This window comes from Theropithecus gelada, chromosome 2 (genome assembly GCF_003255815.1).
Source record: "Theropithecus gelada isolate Dixy chromosome 2, Tgel_1.0, whole genome shotgun sequence".
Classification (NCBI taxonomy): domain Eukaryota; kingdom Metazoa; phylum Chordata; class Mammalia; order Primates; family Cercopithecidae; genus Theropithecus; species Theropithecus gelada.
Genome location: NC_037669.1, coordinates 81264744 through 81284304, shown reverse-complemented (window position 1 = coordinate 81284304; position 19561 = coordinate 81264744). Strand labels below are relative to the sequence as shown.

The 19561-nt window shown below is 38.2% G+C and overlaps 1 protein-coding gene and 1 long non-coding RNA gene across 6 annotated transcripts in view; one reads left to right on the top strand and one right to left on the bottom strand.

The window, feature by feature from the left end:
- C2H3orf67 (chromosome 2 C3orf67 homolog) overlaps positions 1-19561 on the bottom strand; it is a 309119-nt gene that overhangs the window by 107790 nt on the left and 181768 nt on the right. For 4 of the 5 annotated variants that reach the window (XM_025377409.1, XM_025377411.1, XM_025377408.1 and 1 more), the window contains 5 exons: positions 7389-7525; positions 6551-6713; positions 5043-5162; positions 3800-3922; positions 782-1116 (listed from right to left, as the gene is read on the bottom strand). In XM_025377409.1, coding sequence (XP_025233194.1) covers positions 782-1116; positions 3800-3922; positions 5043-5162; positions 6551-6713; positions 7389-7525 — 878 coding nt within the window. Of the gene's footprint in view, positions 1-781; positions 1117-3799; positions 3923-5042; positions 5163-6550; positions 6714-7377; positions 7526-19561 lie in introns of all 5 variants that reach the window. The other variant, XM_025377412.1, reaches the window with a different exon arrangement.
- The window catches only part of LOC112619454, a 215470-nt gene that overhangs the window by 45023 nt on the left and 150886 nt on the right, over positions 1-19561 (top strand). The window lies entirely within an intron of this gene.

Below are 19561 nucleotides of genomic sequence, written 5' to 3'. Positions count from 1 at the left end.
TTGTATTCTGCTTTTAGAATAAATTTTTCCAGAAAGTATGAATGACCATCATTAAAAATAACACTAAAGAAATTCCACGAATAAATGCACTTCAAATGGGGAAAAAGTTATCAATGAATTAGGTTTTAAACAAATATTTCCAAACTATATTCAGTTTGATTTGATACATTTTAAAACTTTTTATGAATTTACTAATTTATAGAATATATTTGTATTCTAAATAATTGCAAATAGAAAACCTCCTGTAAGGCAAGTCCCAGCACTAATCCATGATTCATTATCTCAACTTGAATTGGCGCAACTCTTCAAATTCTGGGACCATATGGAAAATAATGAGTCCTAATAGGTCTAAGGTGAAAAGATGGCAGGGCAGTAAGGAAGCCAGAAAACCATCAATTTAGAATGCTTAGCAACTGCAACACAATTTCCCCAGAGATCTAGAACAGTATGTTCTCAGTGTTTTACTGGTCTTGCTATCATATCTTGCTTGCATATCATTTCTCATTCTGTGATTCAAAGATTAAAATGAAAAAACAGAAAGAAACCCAAAACTGGTTTCTATAATTAAAAATGAAATTGGCTGACTGTTAATTAAAAAAAAAAGACAGTAGTTTAAAGTTACCATAACAACCTGATGCAACTGTTGACTGACATGGCAATCTGTTGTATTTTTATAAATAGCAGTTGATTTTCCCTCTTTCATTTCAACTTGTTTTAGTGCTTATTGGAGCTAAGGAAACAACTGTGCTTTCAAGACTACTTCACTTATCAAGCAGTGTACCTCTTCACTGCTGTCGCCGCCGTAAAAGTCATCCTCTGATTGGGTGTCTCTGCTTGTCACACTGTTATCCTCTTTTAGATCCAAAATAAATGAGACCTCCTCTGGGGACATAGTCTGAGTCTTTCCATGAGGTGCTGATCGTGGTCTTGATGAAAAAGTGAAAATGTCCTTTGGAACACTCTGGGATTCCTCTGCCTGCTGGTCATGTTCACTCTCCTTGCTGGCTTCCAGCCACAGGTGTGACGGGTGGCAGGAGTCATCATCCAGAAGTAGAGACTGTCTGCTGGATGCCAGATATGAAAAGTGATCAGCATTTTCAGGAAAGATCCACTCATCTGACAGTTGGAAAAGATGACAAAAATTAGAGCAGCGCTCCATAAAAGTGTTATTTTTTATGTATTTATTTTTATTTTTTGTTTTTGAGACGGAGTCTTGCTCTGTTGCCCAGGCTGCAGTGCAGTCGAGCGATCTCGGCTCACTGCAACCTCCACCTCCCGGGTTCAAGTGATTCTCCTGCCTCAGCCTCCTGAGTAGGTGCGATTACAGGTGCACGCCACCATGCCAGGCTAATTTTTGTATTTTTAGTAGAGATGGGGTTTCACTATGTTGGTCAGGCTGGTCTCGAACTCCTGACCTCGTGACTTGCCTGCCTTGGCCTCCCAAAGTGCTGGGATTACAGGCATGAGCAACCGCACCCGCCTGGCCAAAAGTGTTATTTTAGGCAGGTAGTTAGGCTAAAATTTCTTGTTGTTGAAACAGATTTATCAAATAATGCAAAAGCCAAGCAAGGCAATTTATCGACCATCTTGTAACCTGCTAAACATTCAACCCATACATCAGTGCCTATAGCTATGGGCAACTCATTTGCATTTCCTCTCCATTTGAGTTGAAACACTGACCAGGAAATTTATAAGTCTGAAATAATTATCACCTGTCTTGCAGCAAGTTCTTTATAAGACAACCTTATTAATTTGACATTCCAGAGGGGGAAAGTCTTCCAAATTTAAGGGATCGAGTTACTAATATCTCCTTTTAACTGCAGGAGGACAGAGGACTTAACCAGCTTCTTTAAAAAAATCTGGTCTTTATTCAGATTACAAATCATGGAGGAGAGGAAAGGATGACAAGATTGGCAGTCATTTCCACTCTACTCTACTGATTCAAACAGGACAATTCACAGACTAAACCAAGTAGACTTTTCAAGTAATAGTAAATTCACAGAAATATTTGCTAATCCGAGCAGTGGATTCTGCTGGGTGAAAAAGGCCTTTATGTTTACATTTATAAGAGACAATGTTTTGATATAAAAACCTTTTAGCACATTATCATTTTCTTTAAAATACTGTACACTACAGGGAAATATATATTTTATCAAAAACTTTTACAGACTACAATCTTTTATACCACAATGAGATAGAGTTTATAGCTCTATGATCCTGATGAATTGAAAAGGACAGATCTTTATAATGATATCATTGAAAGCATGCTTTCTTCTTTGGATTGACAGTAGGAAAAAGTTGAGCATGTTCTCAATGCAGTCTATTTTTCTTGAAATTTGCTTTTTTTTTTTTTCCAGCTTATTTCATTGGTAAAATCTTGCAGAATCACAACGTAGACATGGTAATTTTACCCCTGATTCTTGAATCGTATTATATTTACGATCACAATAAAAGTAACCAAGAGAGATCTAAGGTTTGCAACTCTAAAGCCTACAATGCAAAAGCAAAAGCAAAAGAACCCACAAAAATCTTTAATAAAAATAACTTTGATGGTACAAATAAAACACAATTGCCTTTACCTGTTTCTTAACTTACAGCTACCATTACATAACATAACTTGCCTGTAAAAAGGGTGATCAATGTATACTTCTTAGAGAAAATCTACTAGGGACAAAGCTTTCATATATTGAGGGATATGAGTCTGTAGGCATATGGCCAATGGCAGGCTGAGTTTAGTTCTTCTGACCACCTTCACAGAGGGCTGCAGGGGCATATGGACCTGAGTCACTGTAGCTTTGGGTCAGTGAACTGAACAGATTCACTGGGCTTCCCTATTTTGGACAGCAAACCCTTTTGCATGGTGCTGGGTACATGGCAGGTGCTTTGTAAGCAAATTAGGTGCTTTACAAATGCTGATAAAGGTTACAAAAGTCAATAGGTTGCATTATGTATATGGATATGTGAAGAAAACAGAGGAAAAGATACCAAGAATCTTCATTATGCACTTAAACAATTTGTATGACCTATTGCCAAACATGTTATCAACTGTCAAAACGTCAAAGTAAAAGGAGTGTTTTACACCAAACTAACTCTAATTATCTCACTGCCACATGCTTTTTATGGAATTTGCAGTTTTACCTCAAGTATTTCCATATCAATTGTAATGAATAATTTGGTGTGTTTTCTTAGAAAAATATGTAAATTACTGTGTAATCACAATATTGCAGCAAACAAGATAAATGCAAGAATGATCACCTAAACATCTAATTAGTTTTTCCACACAGTCAGATTTATGCTAGAGACACTAATTGCACCTAACATTTTAATGAAGGTTTCAACATTGCATAAATAAGACTGACAAACTACAAACAATTTTCATTTATTTTCTTTTTTCCCTTGCTCAAAAACAATTTGCCTTTGTAAAAGTAGTACACACCTGCTAGGCAAGATATGTTGATGGGCTCAATGCTCTCAGCTCAAACCATCTCCATTATAAAGAGGACTGGAGAAATGCAACAATTTATCATCTTTGGGGAGGGTGAGTGTCATGGGAAAACGTCAGTTTTAAACTTTCATTCTGAACAGGATGACCCGTGCATTAAAATTTGAAAATAAAAAAATACTCTTTCATACATTAAAGTTTGACATAAAATTGAGGTTAAATAAGGAGATTTACACAAACTTACACATTTTAGCAAATTGGCTGCATCACCACTTTTCAAAATGATGGGATTTGAAATATTTGCCATATTTACCTTTTATTCATTATTAACAGATATGGTGTAATAAAGATGCCAACCTGATTGATCAGGAGACTGGGGTCCTAGAGTGCTGGAGTTCAACAGCCCTGCTTCTTGTTGGGACACAGTGGTGAGGACAGTTGCTGCTTTATCTTCATTCGTGTTATTTCCTGAAGAGTTGCCTTTATTGAGATAAGTATTTTCCATCTGTTACTTTTTTTGAAATTTATAAAAAGTAATTTTAGAAGACTGGTTTACTTTGGTATACTTTACTATTTTATCATTTAAAAGCAAATTAGAGGTAACAATATGAATTACATGCAGGTTTTTTTTTTCCCAGTAGACTGTTTTAAGTTGCATTTTTATAGAGGTTCACCTTAAAATTCTTTGATACTTTTACAGGGCTATTTTAGATTTAAGTTTTACAATATGTGATAAAAAGAATGCCAAAACCCATAAAATGTTTAAAGGATCTTATATTATTTTCCTTGGGTTCCACAAGAAATGAAGTGAGTTTTCTTTAAATTATCATTCTTACTAAATGGGACTCTTTTTGGCTAAGCTTTTTTCATCAGTATGTTAAGAAAAAGGATCTAAAGTCATTATTGCAAAATTAATTTTTCTATCTACTCTTTTATAAAAAGCATGAAACCTAGCAGGCTAAATTTCAGCCAACCCCGGAATCTTACATTTTTGAGAAATTATGCTAACAGATGTATACATGATACACTGGGTGGGATTCAGGATAGACTGATATATGTGTACACTTATCTATATATACATGCCTCAAATCCAATATTTAAGGGAATAACTATAATGGCCACTTATTCGTCTAATGCTTTACCAGTTGCAAAGAGTTTAACCTTTAACATATGGTGAAGAATCCAACGGGAGAGACAGCAAATATAAACAACAATCTGAAAAGGGCCCAATTTAAAAAGACACAAATGAAACATAAAAATTATAATAAAGTTCCAATTTAGTAAAGTCTGCTAGTGGGAATTTGTATCACATTTGGGCCATTTTTTTTCAAAAACAATCATTTAAGTTTATTCAGTCTTTGAGAGTAAAAATAGGAATTCCTTTATTTCTGTGGTACCGTCTATTTAATCCAGCAAATCTCCATTAGGGCTCTAGAGCAATTCTTTTGCAGAAAATTTGATTTCCATAATCCTTGTAGAACAGACATTTATATTTTAAATGGATTGGTTCATAATTCTTTGAAATTTACAACCTGCAGAGAGAGATTCCATTGCCCTGAATAATATACAGATATAAGATAGGATTGAAATAGTGCCATACCGCTGGGTGTCTCTGTCCTTTCTCTGCTGGTACTTTTTAACCGTAATCTTCTTCTGTTATTATTCTTATCTGCTGATGGTTCTTGAGGGGGATGTGGATGCATAATAGGTAGATTGGCTGCTACATTTTCATATCAAAGAACAAAAGCCAGAACAGAAAGTGCTATATGGCTTGAAGTAACTCAGTAAATATAATTATTGCTATAATGAGAATATTCATGTACAATTTTGACATAACCTGAAGATACATCAAAAACACAACTTCATAGAACATAGGCATTTATTCCTATTCCAATATTGGGATCTTATGAGGCTTTCAAAATTACCGGTACACTTTATTCCGGTAATACAACCTTATAGAGGGCTAAAGTAATTTGACTAATGTTAATCATACAACATGGTATATTTAAAAACATTAAAAAATGAAATTGACAGCCAACACAGAAAAATTACTTCTTCCTTTAAAAGAGGAAGCATAGATAACTATACTTTCAACAACAGCTTACAGAGCAGCTTCCAAAAGAGCTCTGGAGAACTGAGGTCAAGCCGAAGAAGAATTTTTAAGCATTATTTAATTTTGCAATAATAATCATCATAACAGCATTTAATATTTCCTGAATGCTTAATTTCTTGGTGCAATATTATGCACTTAACAGGTTTTTCCCCTGAATCCTCACAATGACCCTTTGAGGCACCTGTTGTTTATTATTAGCATTAGTGCCAGTAGTAATGCCATTCCCATTTTGCAGAGGAGAAAACTGAGGTTCACAGCATTTAAGAAACTTGATCAAGGACTCACTGACAGGCAGCTAGGACTGGATATCTTTTTTTCCATTTTCTTATCTCAGTTTCATACTGCACGAGGGAAATTTTCTGTGACAGTGATCATTAATTTGTAAATAATATAAAATGAACTTAAATGTCCTCCCTTTTCAACTCTCACTAAAGTCAGATCAGTAAGGGTAGAAAAAGTGACAGGGAATTCTAAGTCTTGGGTTCTGGTCTAAATTCTTTCTAAAGGTTACAAACTGCAAATCACTTTACCTCTTTGCTTGACTTTAAATCTCTATCTGTAAAATGGGACAAAAATCCTTTTTCACTTACAGGGTTTATTTTATTTTTGTTGTATCAGTGAGAGAAAAGAAAGAGTACCTTACAAATGGAAGAGATTAATTAAAAGATAATATCAAGCTAACAACACTTAAAATGCACATGGCATTTCCAAAATATAGTGATAATGGAATGCTATTTTATTTCTGCATCAGTTATCATAAAATAAAATACAGGGTATTATAGCAATTTGAAATAATGGAGAAAACAGAATGATAGATTTCAGAAGCTAATATAAGAATTTCAAATATATTTCAAAATCCACCACCCTTTTCATTGTTAAATGACAATTCTCTAGACTTAAGAACTAGACTTGAATATAACTGCTGATTTATCTTAACAAGAACATTTCTCACTATTTTCACTAGCTATCAATCTTTATGCATGATTCTTTCTTACCATGAATAGGTACAGTCTGCTTTATGTGGTGAATATTTTCTTTATTTCCTTGCTCCTCAGACTCAGGTATCAGCAAGGCTGACATTTCTGTACCATTAACACGCTTCTCTACAGTGGACGGCTGGCATGATCGGTTATTTTTGGACCCAATGGATCTCACTGTCTGTAAAGATAAGGAATTAATCTGCTAATTTTAAAATACAGCAACTACATTTGTTTTCTGTAGAAGCTATATAGAAAACATAATATTTGGACCAACGAAGAGTGAGAAAAAAACTAGAGGAAAAGAGGTTAAGATGTGAGGGAAAGGGAAATTATTATAGGAAATTAGAAATGGAAGGAGGAAAATAATGAGATAAAATAGAAGACATGCAAGTCTCCTAGACACATAAATTAAAATTTGCCTATTTGCTACACCCCATCTTCAGTAGGTAGAAGTCGAATTAAAAATCACTGCGTATGTCAGAAATTCGGAGGAAATTAAAAATAAAAAACCTAACATTTGAGAATCTGTTCATCGTAAGGTGTCTGGTTATGATCCAACTCCTCTGAAAGAGACAGCAAAATGTGCTCACTTATATTTGCCTTTAAATTTTGGGAACATATTTAATGAAAAGAATACTTGAAAATGTTAATTATGTTGACACGACAAAAAGGAAACACTTTGAAGTCTTTTAAAATCCAGAATTTCTGTTCCAAATTTATTCAAGCCTTCTGCTTTTGGCATGTAGTGTCTGTCTGTCTGTCTGTCTCTCCCTCCCTCCCTCTACAAGGGAAAGACACTCTTCCCTTACTAGGTCACTCACGCTTAGATAAGCTCTCCAAACCTTGCTCCTACCTCACTGGATATCCTCATGTTACTCCTTCTGCCAGAGAGTGGAGGTGGCCCAAGAACTTTGGATCCAAAGGCGATATGACAAACATCTTGATTTTTACTGTTCCGTGTACTACCTGTTCCTCTGTTAATGAACTGATCTGTTTTGTTAAAAGAAGGTAATAACAGTCCATTAATGGGTGTAATGACAAACATCACACTGCAATCTTTCTGAAAATCCAGTCCAGGTGCCATAGGATCCAAATCTCCCCTCTCCCCTCCCCCCTCAGCACTTATTAAAAGCACAGATACTAGGGCCCAACATCAGAGATACAAGATGTATAGAATTAGAATCTTGGCGGTATCACAGTACTTTTAATAAGTTCCCCCAAGGAATTTTTGTACTCACCACCATTTTAGAACCACTGCCAAAAAGTTTTTCTTTAAAAAAAAAAGGGAAAAGCTACTTAAAAATACATCTTATTTTCTCTTTAAGGAAATAATTTAAATAAAATTATTCAACTCAACCTAACAAATATTTAACTGAGTACTCTCTCAGGCATTTCCTAGAGGCTGTCCGTGACACAAAATGGAGCCTGGAGAGGGGGACAAGACCAGTAAACAGGTCACCAACGTAAGGCAGACCAGTGGGAATGAAGAATACGTGACCTCTTCATGGACCCAGAATGATGGATACAATTTCAAGAATAAGAGATGTAGGATGCCCTAGGCAGAAGAAAGTACCGGAGTAAAGGCATGGAAGAAGGGAAGGGCAGGGTGTATCTGGGGGTCAGGAAGTGGCTGGTTTCGCTGGAAGAAGAGGCTAGGGTCATACTGAAAAGAGCCTTAAAATGTGAAGAGCCTATTCTAAATTTGGTAGGCAACAAGGAATCCCTGAAGGTTTTAGGGAGAAAGAGAGCAAAACAGTGTCACCTTCAGGATAGGGCAGGTGTGCTCACCAAATCCTGCTGCTTTCCTTTCTGCACACACAGCTAAATTACATTTCTGAGCATTCCCTGCAGTTATACAGGCCGCATGACTGAATACCAATTTTTTTTTTTTGAGACAGAGTCTTGCTCTGTCACACAGGCTGGAGTGCAGTGGCATGTTCGTGGCTCACTGCAACCGCCACCTCCTGGGTTCAAGCGATTCTCATGCCTCAGCCTCCTGAGTAGCTGGGACTACAGGCATGCACCACCATACCCAGCTAATTTTTGTATTTTTAGTAGGATGGGGTTTCACCCTGTTGGCCAGGCTGGTCTCGAACTCTTGACCTCAAGTTATCCACCTGCCTTGGCTTCCCAAAGTGTTGGGATTACAGGTGTGAGCCACTGTACCCGGCCCCATGGGACTGAATTCTGGCTAATGAACTGTGAGAAGTTTCAGCCATTTCCTGGCCCCCAAAACTCCCAGTGGAATCCCCCATGCTCTCTATTCCCTCGCCTCCTGACAAGATGCAGAAGATCTTGTAGAGGACTTTAAGGGCTCCAGGGAAGCCACTAGATGCAGGTCCCTGAATGACCACATAAAAGGCTTCCCAAGGAACTCCTGATTGGACTACAACTGAGGGGTTCTTTGTGACTGCAATTAGCCTCCTCTGACTAACAGGGCAGGTGAGGGTGATGGCCTTTAACTCAAAACTCTGTCCATTACCTAGAAAGCTTTCTGCTGTGACCCACCTGTAAGACAGGACCAACTTGAATATTACAATGATGGTCCCAAGTAAGTCCACATTTGCCCACCGGTCCCGGACATATATAAGCTACTGGCCACGTCCTGTCTGACCTACTCCCTGCAAAAATTCCTCTAGCTAGCTAGTTGGTCTCATTAGCCTCTGCTGTAGAGCTATAATTTTACATGTGGGGGGATTAAAAACCACTTCTATGCATCAGTGTTAAAAAAAGACACATAGGTTTGTGAAAATACACTATACTCAGCAAGATCTAGATATTTAGGTCTGAGTGGAAGTAGTGTGTATATGTATGGGTCTGTTTTGGGTCTGTTTTTGTGTTTGTAATAGATAAATCTGAAGATATAGGCAGGGGCTAGATCGCTGAAGTGAACTGAAACAATTTTTGCTGAACAGGAGACATGAGGTAGATGTTGAAGTGGTGAGGAAGTATAAACCATGTTATTTTTCTTGAAATTCTGGAAGCCCTATTAGGTAGGAGAGAAATTCCATTTGTCTAAAGGGCAGAATCAGAACTAATGAGAAGAATTTACTTCAGGAAGCTTTTAGTCCAACACAAGGGTCATCTTTCTCTAAACATGTCTGGTTGTTGAGGTGATAAATTTTCTGTCATTTTGAAGGCATTTGAGCAGAATTCTGGATAGCTATTCTGGATGCTGTAAGGCAGGTGCTCGAGCAGAAGTCTGGATAGTTATGCTGGATGGCGTAAAGTGGGTACTCAAACGGAAGTCTGGATAGCTATGCTACATGCTGTCAGGCAGGTGTACAAGCAGAAGTCCGGATAGCTGTACGGGATGCTGTCAGGCAGGTGCTCAAGAAGAAGTCTGGATAGCTACTCTGGATGCTGTCAGGTAGGTGCTCAAGCAGAAGTCTGGATAGCTATGCCAAATTTGCTGTCAGGCAGGCGTACAAGCAGAAGTCCGGATAGCTGTATGGGATGCTGTCAGGCAGGTGCTCAAGAAGAAGTCTGGATAGCTATTCTGGATGCTGTCAGGTAGGTGCTCAAGCAGAAGTCTGGATAGCTGTTCTGGATGTTTTCAAGCAGGCGTTCAAGTAGAAGTCTGGATAGTTATGCTGGCTGCTGTCAGGCAGGTGCGCAAGTAGAAGTCTGGAGAGCTATTCTGGATGCATTTAGGCAGGTATTGAAGCAGAAGTCTGGATAGCTGTTCTAGATGTTGTCAGGTAAGTGTTGAAGCAGAAGTCTGGAGAGCTATTCTGGACGCTGTCAGGCAGGCAGTCTAACGGGGCAGATGGATGTTAAAGCAAGTAATTTATAAACAACTATATGATTATAGCTGTGATAAGAGTTATGAAGGAACTGTCTGAAAGGTTCTAAGTGTGTTTAACAGGAGCTTTGTATCTAGTCTTTGGGGTCAGAGAAATATCGTTCAACTTGAGACTTAAAGGAAGTCTGGATAGCTATTCTGGATGCTGTAAGGCAGATTCAGACATCAGGTGACTCCCTAATTTATATCTCTCAGCCTCATCCTCTCTTCTGAGCTCCACTCCTTATATCCAGTAGCCTCTTTACCAGCTCCTCTTCAGTGGCTGAAAGGCACTTCAAACTGGAAACATGGTCTAATGAATGGTACCACAATCCATCCGGTTTGAAAAGTCAGAACCTAGGTGTCATGCTTGACACCTTCCCCTGATCTCTCCATATCCAATCCATGTCCGCTTCCTTCCATCTCCTCCACCAGCACTGACATCCAAGCAAACCATCCTCCTCCTCCTGGACGATGACACAGCCTCTCACGTGACTTACTGTGTCCACTCTGGTGCCCCATGCCATCCCTCTTCCAAAATGCAGCCAGAGAGGTTTTATACAAACAGAAATCTAATTGAGTCATTTCCTTTCCTTCACTTAAAGTTCTTCAATGGCTTCCCTGCTGCTCTCAGGAGTAAGACGAAGGCTCTTAACATTGCCCACAAAACCCTGCATATTCTGACATGTCTATCTTACACCTCTCATTTTTTGCTCTCTTGGTAGATGGGCCTTCTCAGTTCTTCCTGCCTACCAGAGTGTTTGTGTATGCTGTTCATGGCGAGAAGGCTTTTCCTTTTCCTCTTGACCTTCATACCTCAGCTCACATATCATTTCCTCAGACAAGTCTTTGCAGACCTTTCTGATTAGGGTAAGTTCCTCCAATATAAGCTCTTTCATAAATTTTCCCTCATAGAACTTGTCAGAATTGAACTTTTACACATGTCCATGGGATTCTCTAATTAATGTGTGCTTCAGTAGATATAAACTCAGTAGCCTGCTTTTGTCACCCTGAACTGCCAGCACCTAGCCCAGTGCTTGACACAGAATAGGCACATAATAGTTCCTTGCTGAGCAAAATGAATGATTCATTAAATGAAATGAGTCAGAAGGGAAGTTGGATTAAATGATTCAAATATGTCTAACTATGGTTTGAAGTTCATTTTAAGAGAAATCTACCTGGGGGTTTTATGTGTGCATCAAAAAGGAAGTCTGGGCAGGTCTGGGCAACTCCAGGATGTGAGGGATGAGAGAGAAGGGATAACAATGAACAAAACATTGATGTTCTCATAAATGATGACGCTCTCAACAGTAGCAGTGCTATGGCACTGCAATCAGATGCTATTTGGATTACACATGAAATTTCCTAGTGACCAAATAGACTTGGCTATGTGTGCATATGTATTTTTTTTAACCAGCCATTTATATTCAACTGGAGTCAGCAAAACAGTCTCTCACGATTGACAATAGGAAGAAATGACACTCACATTCCAGACCAATTGGAAAAATCTATTACAGTCAATATTTGTGCCTTTTGTGACTGAGTAGAACAAATTCTAGACTATTCATTTGGTTCTCAAACGTTGATTTTCTCAGAGAAAAATGGCTGTGGAGAGTAATGAAGGGCTCTATGGGACATGGTGGGGGCCTGGGAGGGAGTTCTGTACCAGCACACGGCCTTTCTTCCCTCTTCCAATCCTGGGAGTTCAATGTTCAGCTAAGGGCCATTTTTCTGTTCAAATATTTTACAAGAACAATTTCCTGATGTTTTTTCATATTCTTTAGCTATAAGCAAGTTTCCCCTCAACCAATGTAAGTTCTTTTGTAGAAAGACCATTAATTTGGCACAGTATGTACCTCCATCAGCTGAACCCAGCTTAGCCTATTGTAGACAATGGATAAATCTCACCAAATTATGGAAAATTAAAAATTAAAAGTAACTTTTGTGGGGAGGGAGTATTTTAGAAATCATACTGACACAGTTCCAACTAAAATTTGACAAAATGAACATATTAGCCAGTTCATAGTTATTAACAAAATTAAAACTAAATACTTCAAATTTCTTAGAGGAATCTCTTGCTTACTAGTGGACACCCAGTGTCTATTAAAGATACACCCACACCTGAAATGCTATCATTCCCAAATCAGAGAAAACAGACATTCTATATTTCATAATCCTATCTACCATAGAATTTCTTTAAAGAGGAATCTACCACAGTATATTTAAATTAACGTTTATTGTTAAAAATTTTGCACATTTGGTACACTTTATTTTTCACAAAACAAAGTATACCAATATTCCACTATTTAGCATCTCTTTAATAGATGTCGTTAAACTTGTTATTATAATGAACACACCAATTCTTAAATCCTGCTTCACTTTAATAAATCTGTGTATAATCATATTAATTGTCACAATTATCTGTATAAACATGTATTGTGCTATGCATCTACCATAATCAGGTCCTAATTAACACCTACTAAGAAAAGTAATTTAGAACTTTGGTTTCTAAAATAAAAAGTAGAAGAGATAAAGTTTCCATAATGAGAAAAATCTTAATAAAAGAAAACTACAAGCAGAAACGCATGCTTTTGAATTCCAAAAGGAACTCTTTTAAGAGCTGATATCAATATGCATAATATAAGGTTAAAAATGAAGATTAGATTAAAGTCATGTTCTAGGCATTTCATTTCCTTGGGTTTGTGGAAAATGAACTTAGAGTAGGTCAGAGATGTTACCACTAATTATTTTCCTATTTTACTGAGGGGTACATGCCTTTGTAGTTAGATTGTAAAACCTGAGGGTCTACTCTCTAATTGTCTTTTAGAAAAATAAACATTCATTTTTGTCTCAAGATACAATGTTCTAATTATTATAGTCATTTAAATTTGCACGATTTTCAAAGCTTAACCAGAAAAACCTGCTGAATTTTCATCTCTAATCACTGAGGGGTCATGCTCAAGACTTACATCTATTACCTAACAATCAAATCAGAATTAAAGCTGGTACCAAAAGTCCAGACTTTGAATTGGATTACTTTTCATTGTAGTAGTATATGTGAATTGTTATTAAGGACATAACAAATACAAAAAAGGCTGATCTTGTACAGCAGCATTATTTTAGACAAGGTACTTACCTTTCTAAGCCTCACCTCTTAATCCGTAAGATTGGGATAATCATAGTACTGAAGTCATGGCATTTTTGTTACAGCACATGAATCAATGCATGTAACATGTTAATGCTGTGCCCAGTAGGGAGTAATATGTTATTAATACCTAGTAAATATGCTATTAACACCTTCCATCATGAATAGCATTTAACAGTTTACCAAGTCGGTTCTCAGTCATTTATTCCTTGCTTTAGCCACACTTTGAGCAGTGACCAGGCACTTAATTGGACATGTATTGCCCTAGTACTATGTAAGGCAGGGAGTAAGGTGGACACAGTCACCTCCTTCAAAGAGCTCACAGTCTCACGGGGCAGATGGATGCTAAAGCAAGTAATTTATAAGCAACTATATGATTATAGCTGTGATAAGAGTTATGAAGGAACTGTCCGAAAGGTTCTAAGTGTGTTTAACAGGAGCTTTGTATCTAGTCTTTGGGGTCAGAGAAATATCGTTCAACTTGAGACTTAAAGGATGATGGATATCAGGATACATGCTCAATCTCTCTGCAATTTCCAATCACCTGTGCAGTATTACGATTCCATGTCTACAGAAGAAGAAACTGAGGCTCCAATGTTTAGAGATCTGTCCATGCTCCGAGCAGGGGCTCAGAAGCCAAGCACCCCAATGCCTCTGTGTGTGTGTGTGTGTGTGTGTTTAATTACATATGATGATGCCCTCTGTGGATCAGGAGGACGTTGAAGCAGATTCTTTCCATATTTTCCAATTCTTCCACTTATTTTCTATGCAATTTTGTAAAGCTATCTAACTAAAAATGTTTGTTTTGCTATCTGAAAAACTGGGTTTATTAATGATTGTATACATAAGTATCAAAACTGCACAAATATGATAATTAAGTGCATGTGATAAGGACTAAAAGGGTTTATGAGGAATCCAACACAGAACACAATACCATAATATCCATTTTCAGAGGGAAAAAAATAGGGCTGTGGGGACCGGGGAGGGCAAGGAAAAGGGAGCAGGGCAAACTGAAGTGGCTTCAGTGCCAGGCAGGTAACACACACATGGCAAACAGGCACATGCAGAATGTAGGGGAACTGTGGCTCATTTGAGAGTGCATGCCCAATGCAAAGTATTTTAATTGAAAACTTTCTTAGACCTGTTGGAGGACTGTCATTCTGTAAACCCAGGAAGCACAATGAAAAGGAAAGCAAATAGGCAAATGACTACAGCAGGAAGGGCCCTAGGCAATTAAAATGTCTTCAACTTTTGCAAATAATTAAAACCAGAACTTAGCCTTACCTCATTAATAAAAAGTTTAAGACACTTTTTGAAAGGTAATCAAATAATATTAAAAACTAAAATTAGATCTCTTTCTCCTCTGAACTGGAGTAGGACCTTAGACAGTGTATAAATATCATTTGTGTGTAAAGTTAGGATATTTAGACAAGATAAAAAGTAATAAAGCACAGGATATTGCTTTTCTTCATAAACTCTTAATTTATTAAAAAGTCAGAATTAGCCTCCTTTTTTTCTTTACTCTTAATGAGCAAAGAAACTTTTTTTTTAGGGAAACAAGTTTATCATTTCAAGAAAACTTTCCATTTTGAATAACTAGCACAGCTTATTGACAAGCTGTGGTAGATAATTTCCAGCATTTGGGCTTGGAAATAGGGCAAGAGAAGAAGAAGAGAAGAAAGCTTCCCAGGAAGATGATGCTTAAAACTATTATGGTCATGAGAAATTGCTTAAAGGGAGTCAGCAGTTAAAAATGCACCTCTGAAACCAGCCTGCCTGGTCACATCCTAGGCCCACTGCTCACTACTTGATCTTTGCAAGCCTCAGTTCCCTCACCTACAAAATGGTGATTATTGAGTAAACAATAATCTATTGTATATTTCAAAACAGCTAGAAGAAAGGTTTCGAATGTTCTCATCACCAAGAAACAATAAATGCTTAAGATGATAGATATGTTAACTTCTCTGATTTGATCATTACACAGTGTGTACATGCATTGAAATATCATGTTGTACCACATAAATATGTACAATTATTATGTGTCAATCATAAAAAGGGTGATTATGATGGTATCTACATAAGAGGGTGTGAGAGAGGATTAAATGTATAAACTATGTAAAGGGTTCAGTGCTTAGAACACAGTAACAACTACTAAATGGTAGCTCTGATGATAATGATGATTATTTAATGCTAAATATCCTAATCTGCTCAAATTATTTGGCTATTATTTCATTCATTCATTTAATCACTTAATCAACAAATATTTACTGAGCTCCTGGTAAGGGCTAAGCATTGAGCTAGGTGCCAGGAATACAACAATAAATAGGACCCTGCAGTTCTCAGGCTTACATTTTAGTGGGGGAGACAGCAAGAAGGAAGCAATCAAGTAAATAAGAAAATATCAGGAAACGATAAATGCTGTGCTGAAAGTAAAAACTGGGTGATGTCACAGAAAGAGTGTCTTGGGGGTTGGTGGAGTGTATTGATTATTATAGCCTCGAGTTCACCAGTAGTGAAAAAGTATCTGAAAATTCAGTTCAATTAAAATATCTCAAAATTCATACTGACATAGTGTAGATAACCATATATTATATATTTCCCTATTAAACCATAAACTAAAAAGTTGTTTAATATTTAACTATACATAGACTTTACTTTGTAAATAATTCTGGATTTCCTTCTTATTACATATTTTAATTACAAATATTGATATTAAACAGAGAAATATATTTTAATTTTATAGCAAGTCTTAGAATTTTTTAAAATACAGAAAAGTATAAAGAAGAAACTAGAGGAGGGGGTGGAGCAAGATGGCTGAATAGGAACAGCTCCAGTCTCCAGCTCCCAGCGCGAGCCACACAGAAGACAGGTGATTTCTGCATTATCAACTGAGGTACTGGGTTCATCTCACTGGGGAGTGCCGGACAATCGGTGCTGGTCAGCTGTTGCAGCCCGACCAGCGAGAGCTGAACAGGGCGAGGCATCGCCTCACCTGGGAAGCGCAAGGGGGGAGGGAATCCCTTTTCCTAGCCAGGGGAACTGAGCTCACAACACCTGGAAAATTGGGTAACTCCCCCCACAATGCTGCGCTTTAAGTAAACGGGCACACCAGGAGATCATATCCCACCTGATCGGGAGGGTCCCACGCCCATGAAGCCTTCCTCATTGCTAGCACAGCAGTCTGCGATCTAACCGCAAGGCAGCAGTGAGGCTGGGGGAGGGGCGCCCACCATTGCTGAGGCTTAAGTAGGTAAACAAAGCCCTGGGAAGATCGAACTGGGTGGAGCTCACAGCAGTTCAAGGAGGCCTGCCAGTCTCTGTAGACTCTATCTCTGGGGACAGGGCACAGCTAAAAGACAACAACAACAACAACAACAAAAAGCAGCAGAAACCTTTGCAGACACAAGCGACTCTGTCTGACAGCTTTGAAGAGAGCGCTGGATCTCCCAACACGGAGGTTGAGATCTGAGAACGGACAGACGGCCTGCTAACGTGGGTCCCTGACCCCTGAGTAGCCTAACTGGGAGACATCCTCCACTAGGGTAAGACCGACACCCCACACCTCACAAGGTGGAGTACACCCCTGAGAGGAAGTTTCCAAAGCAAGAATCAGGTACACTCGCTGTTCAGCAGTATTTTATCTTCTGCAGCCTCTGCTGCTGACACCCAGGCAAACAGGGTCTGGAGTGAACCTCAAGCAATCTCCAACAGACCTACAGCTGAGGGTCCTGACTGTTAGAAGGAAAACTAACAAAGAGGAAGGATACCCACATCAAAACCCCATCAGTACGTCACCATCATCAAAGACCAGAGGCAGATAAAACCACAAAGATGAGGAAAAAGCAGGGCAGAAAAGCTGGAAATTCAAAAAATAAGAGCGCATCTCCCCCTCCAAAGGAACGGAGCTCATCACCGGCAACGGATCAAAGCTGGATGGAGAATGACTTTGACGAGATGAGAGAAGAAGGCTTCAGTCCATCAAACTTTGCAGAGCTAAAGGAGGAATTACGTACCCAGCGCAAAGAAACTAAAAATCTTGAAAAAAGAGTGGAAGAATTGATAACCAGAATAATTAATGCAGAGAAGGCCATAAACGAACGGGCAGAGATGAAAACCATGACACAAGAAATACATGACAAATGCACAAGCTTCAGTAACCAACTCGATCAACTGGAAGAAAGAGTATCAGCGATTGAGGATCAAATGAATGAAATGAAGCGAGAAGAGAAATCTAAAGAAAAAAGAAGAAAAAGAAATGAACAAAGCCTGCAAGTATGGGATTATGTAAAAAGACCAAATCTACATCTGACTGGGGTGCCTGAAAGTGAGGGGGAAAACGGAACCAAGTTGGAAAACACTCTTCAGGATATCATCCAGGAGAACTTTCCCAACCTAGTAGGGCAGGCCAACATTCAAATTCAGGAAATACAGAGAACGCCACAAAGATACTCCTCGAGAAGAGCAACTCCAAGACACATAATTGCCAGATTCACCAAAGTTGAAATGAAGGAAAAAATCTTAAGGGCAGCCAGAGAGAAAGGTCGGGTTACACACAAAGGGAAGCCCATCAGACTAACAGCAGATCTCTCGGCAGAAACTCTACAAGCCAGAAGGGAGTGGGGGCCAATATTCAACATTCTTAAAGAAAAGAATTTTAAACCCAGAATTTCATATCCAGCCAAACTAAGTTTCATAAGTGAAGGAGAAATAAAATCCTTTACAGATAAGCAAATGCTTAGAGATTTTGTCACCACTAGGCCTGCCTTACAAGAGGCCCTGAAGGAAGCACTAAACATGGAAAGGAACAACCGGTACCAGCCCTTGCAAAAACATGCCAAAATGTAAAGACCATTGAGGCTAGGAAGAAACTGCATCAACTAACGAGCAAAATAACCAGTTAATACCATAATGGCAGGATCAAGTTCACACATAACAATAGTAACCTTAAATGTAAATGGACTAAATGCTCCAATTAAAAGACACAGACTGGCAAACTGGATAAAGAGTCAAGACCCATCAGTCTGCTGTATTCAGGAGACCCATCTTACATGCAGAGACACACATAGGCTCAAAATAAAGGGATGGAGGAAGATCTACCAAGCAAATGAAGAACAAAAAAAAGCAGGGGTTGCAATACTAGTCTCTGGTAAAACAGACTTTAAACCATCAAAGATCAAAAGAGACAAAGAAGGCCATTACATAAGGGTAAAGGGATCAATTCAACAGGAAGAGCTAACTATCCTAAATATATATGCACCCAATACAGGAGCACCCAGATTCATAAAGCAAGTCCTTAGAGACTTACAAAGAGACTTAGACTCCCATACAATAATAATGGGAGACTTCAACACCCCACTGTCAACATTAGACAGATCAACGAGACAGAAAGTTAACAAGGATATCCAGGAATTGAACTCATCTCTGCAGCAAGCAGACCTAATAGACATCTATAGAACTCTCCACCCCAAATCAACAGAATATACATTCTTCTCAGCACCACATCGTACTTATTCCAAAATTGACCACGTAATTGGAAGTAAAGCACTCCTCAGCAAATGTACAAGAACAGAAATTATAACAAACTGTCTCTCAGACCACAGTGCAATCAAACTAGAACTCAGGACTAAGAAACTCAATCAAAACCGCTCAACTACATGGAAACTGAACAACCTGCTCCTGAATGACTACTGGGTACATAACGAAATGAAGGCAGAAATAAAGATGTTCTTTGAAACCAATGAGAACAAAGATACAACATACCAGAATCTCTGGGACACATTTAAAGCAGTGTGTAGAGGGAAATTTATAGCACTAAATGCCCACAAGAGAAAGCAGGAAAGATCTAAAATTGACACTCTAACATCGCAATTAAAAGAACTAGAGAAGCAAGAGCAAACACATTCGAAAGCTAGCAGAAGGCTAGAAATAACTAAGATCAGAGCAGAACTGAAGGAGATAGAGACACAAAAAACCCTCCAAAAAATCAATGAATCCAGGAGTTGGTTTTTTGAAAAGATCAACAAAATTGACAGACCACTAGCAAGACTAATAAAGAAGAAAAGAGAGAAGAATCAAATCGATGCAATTAAAAATGATA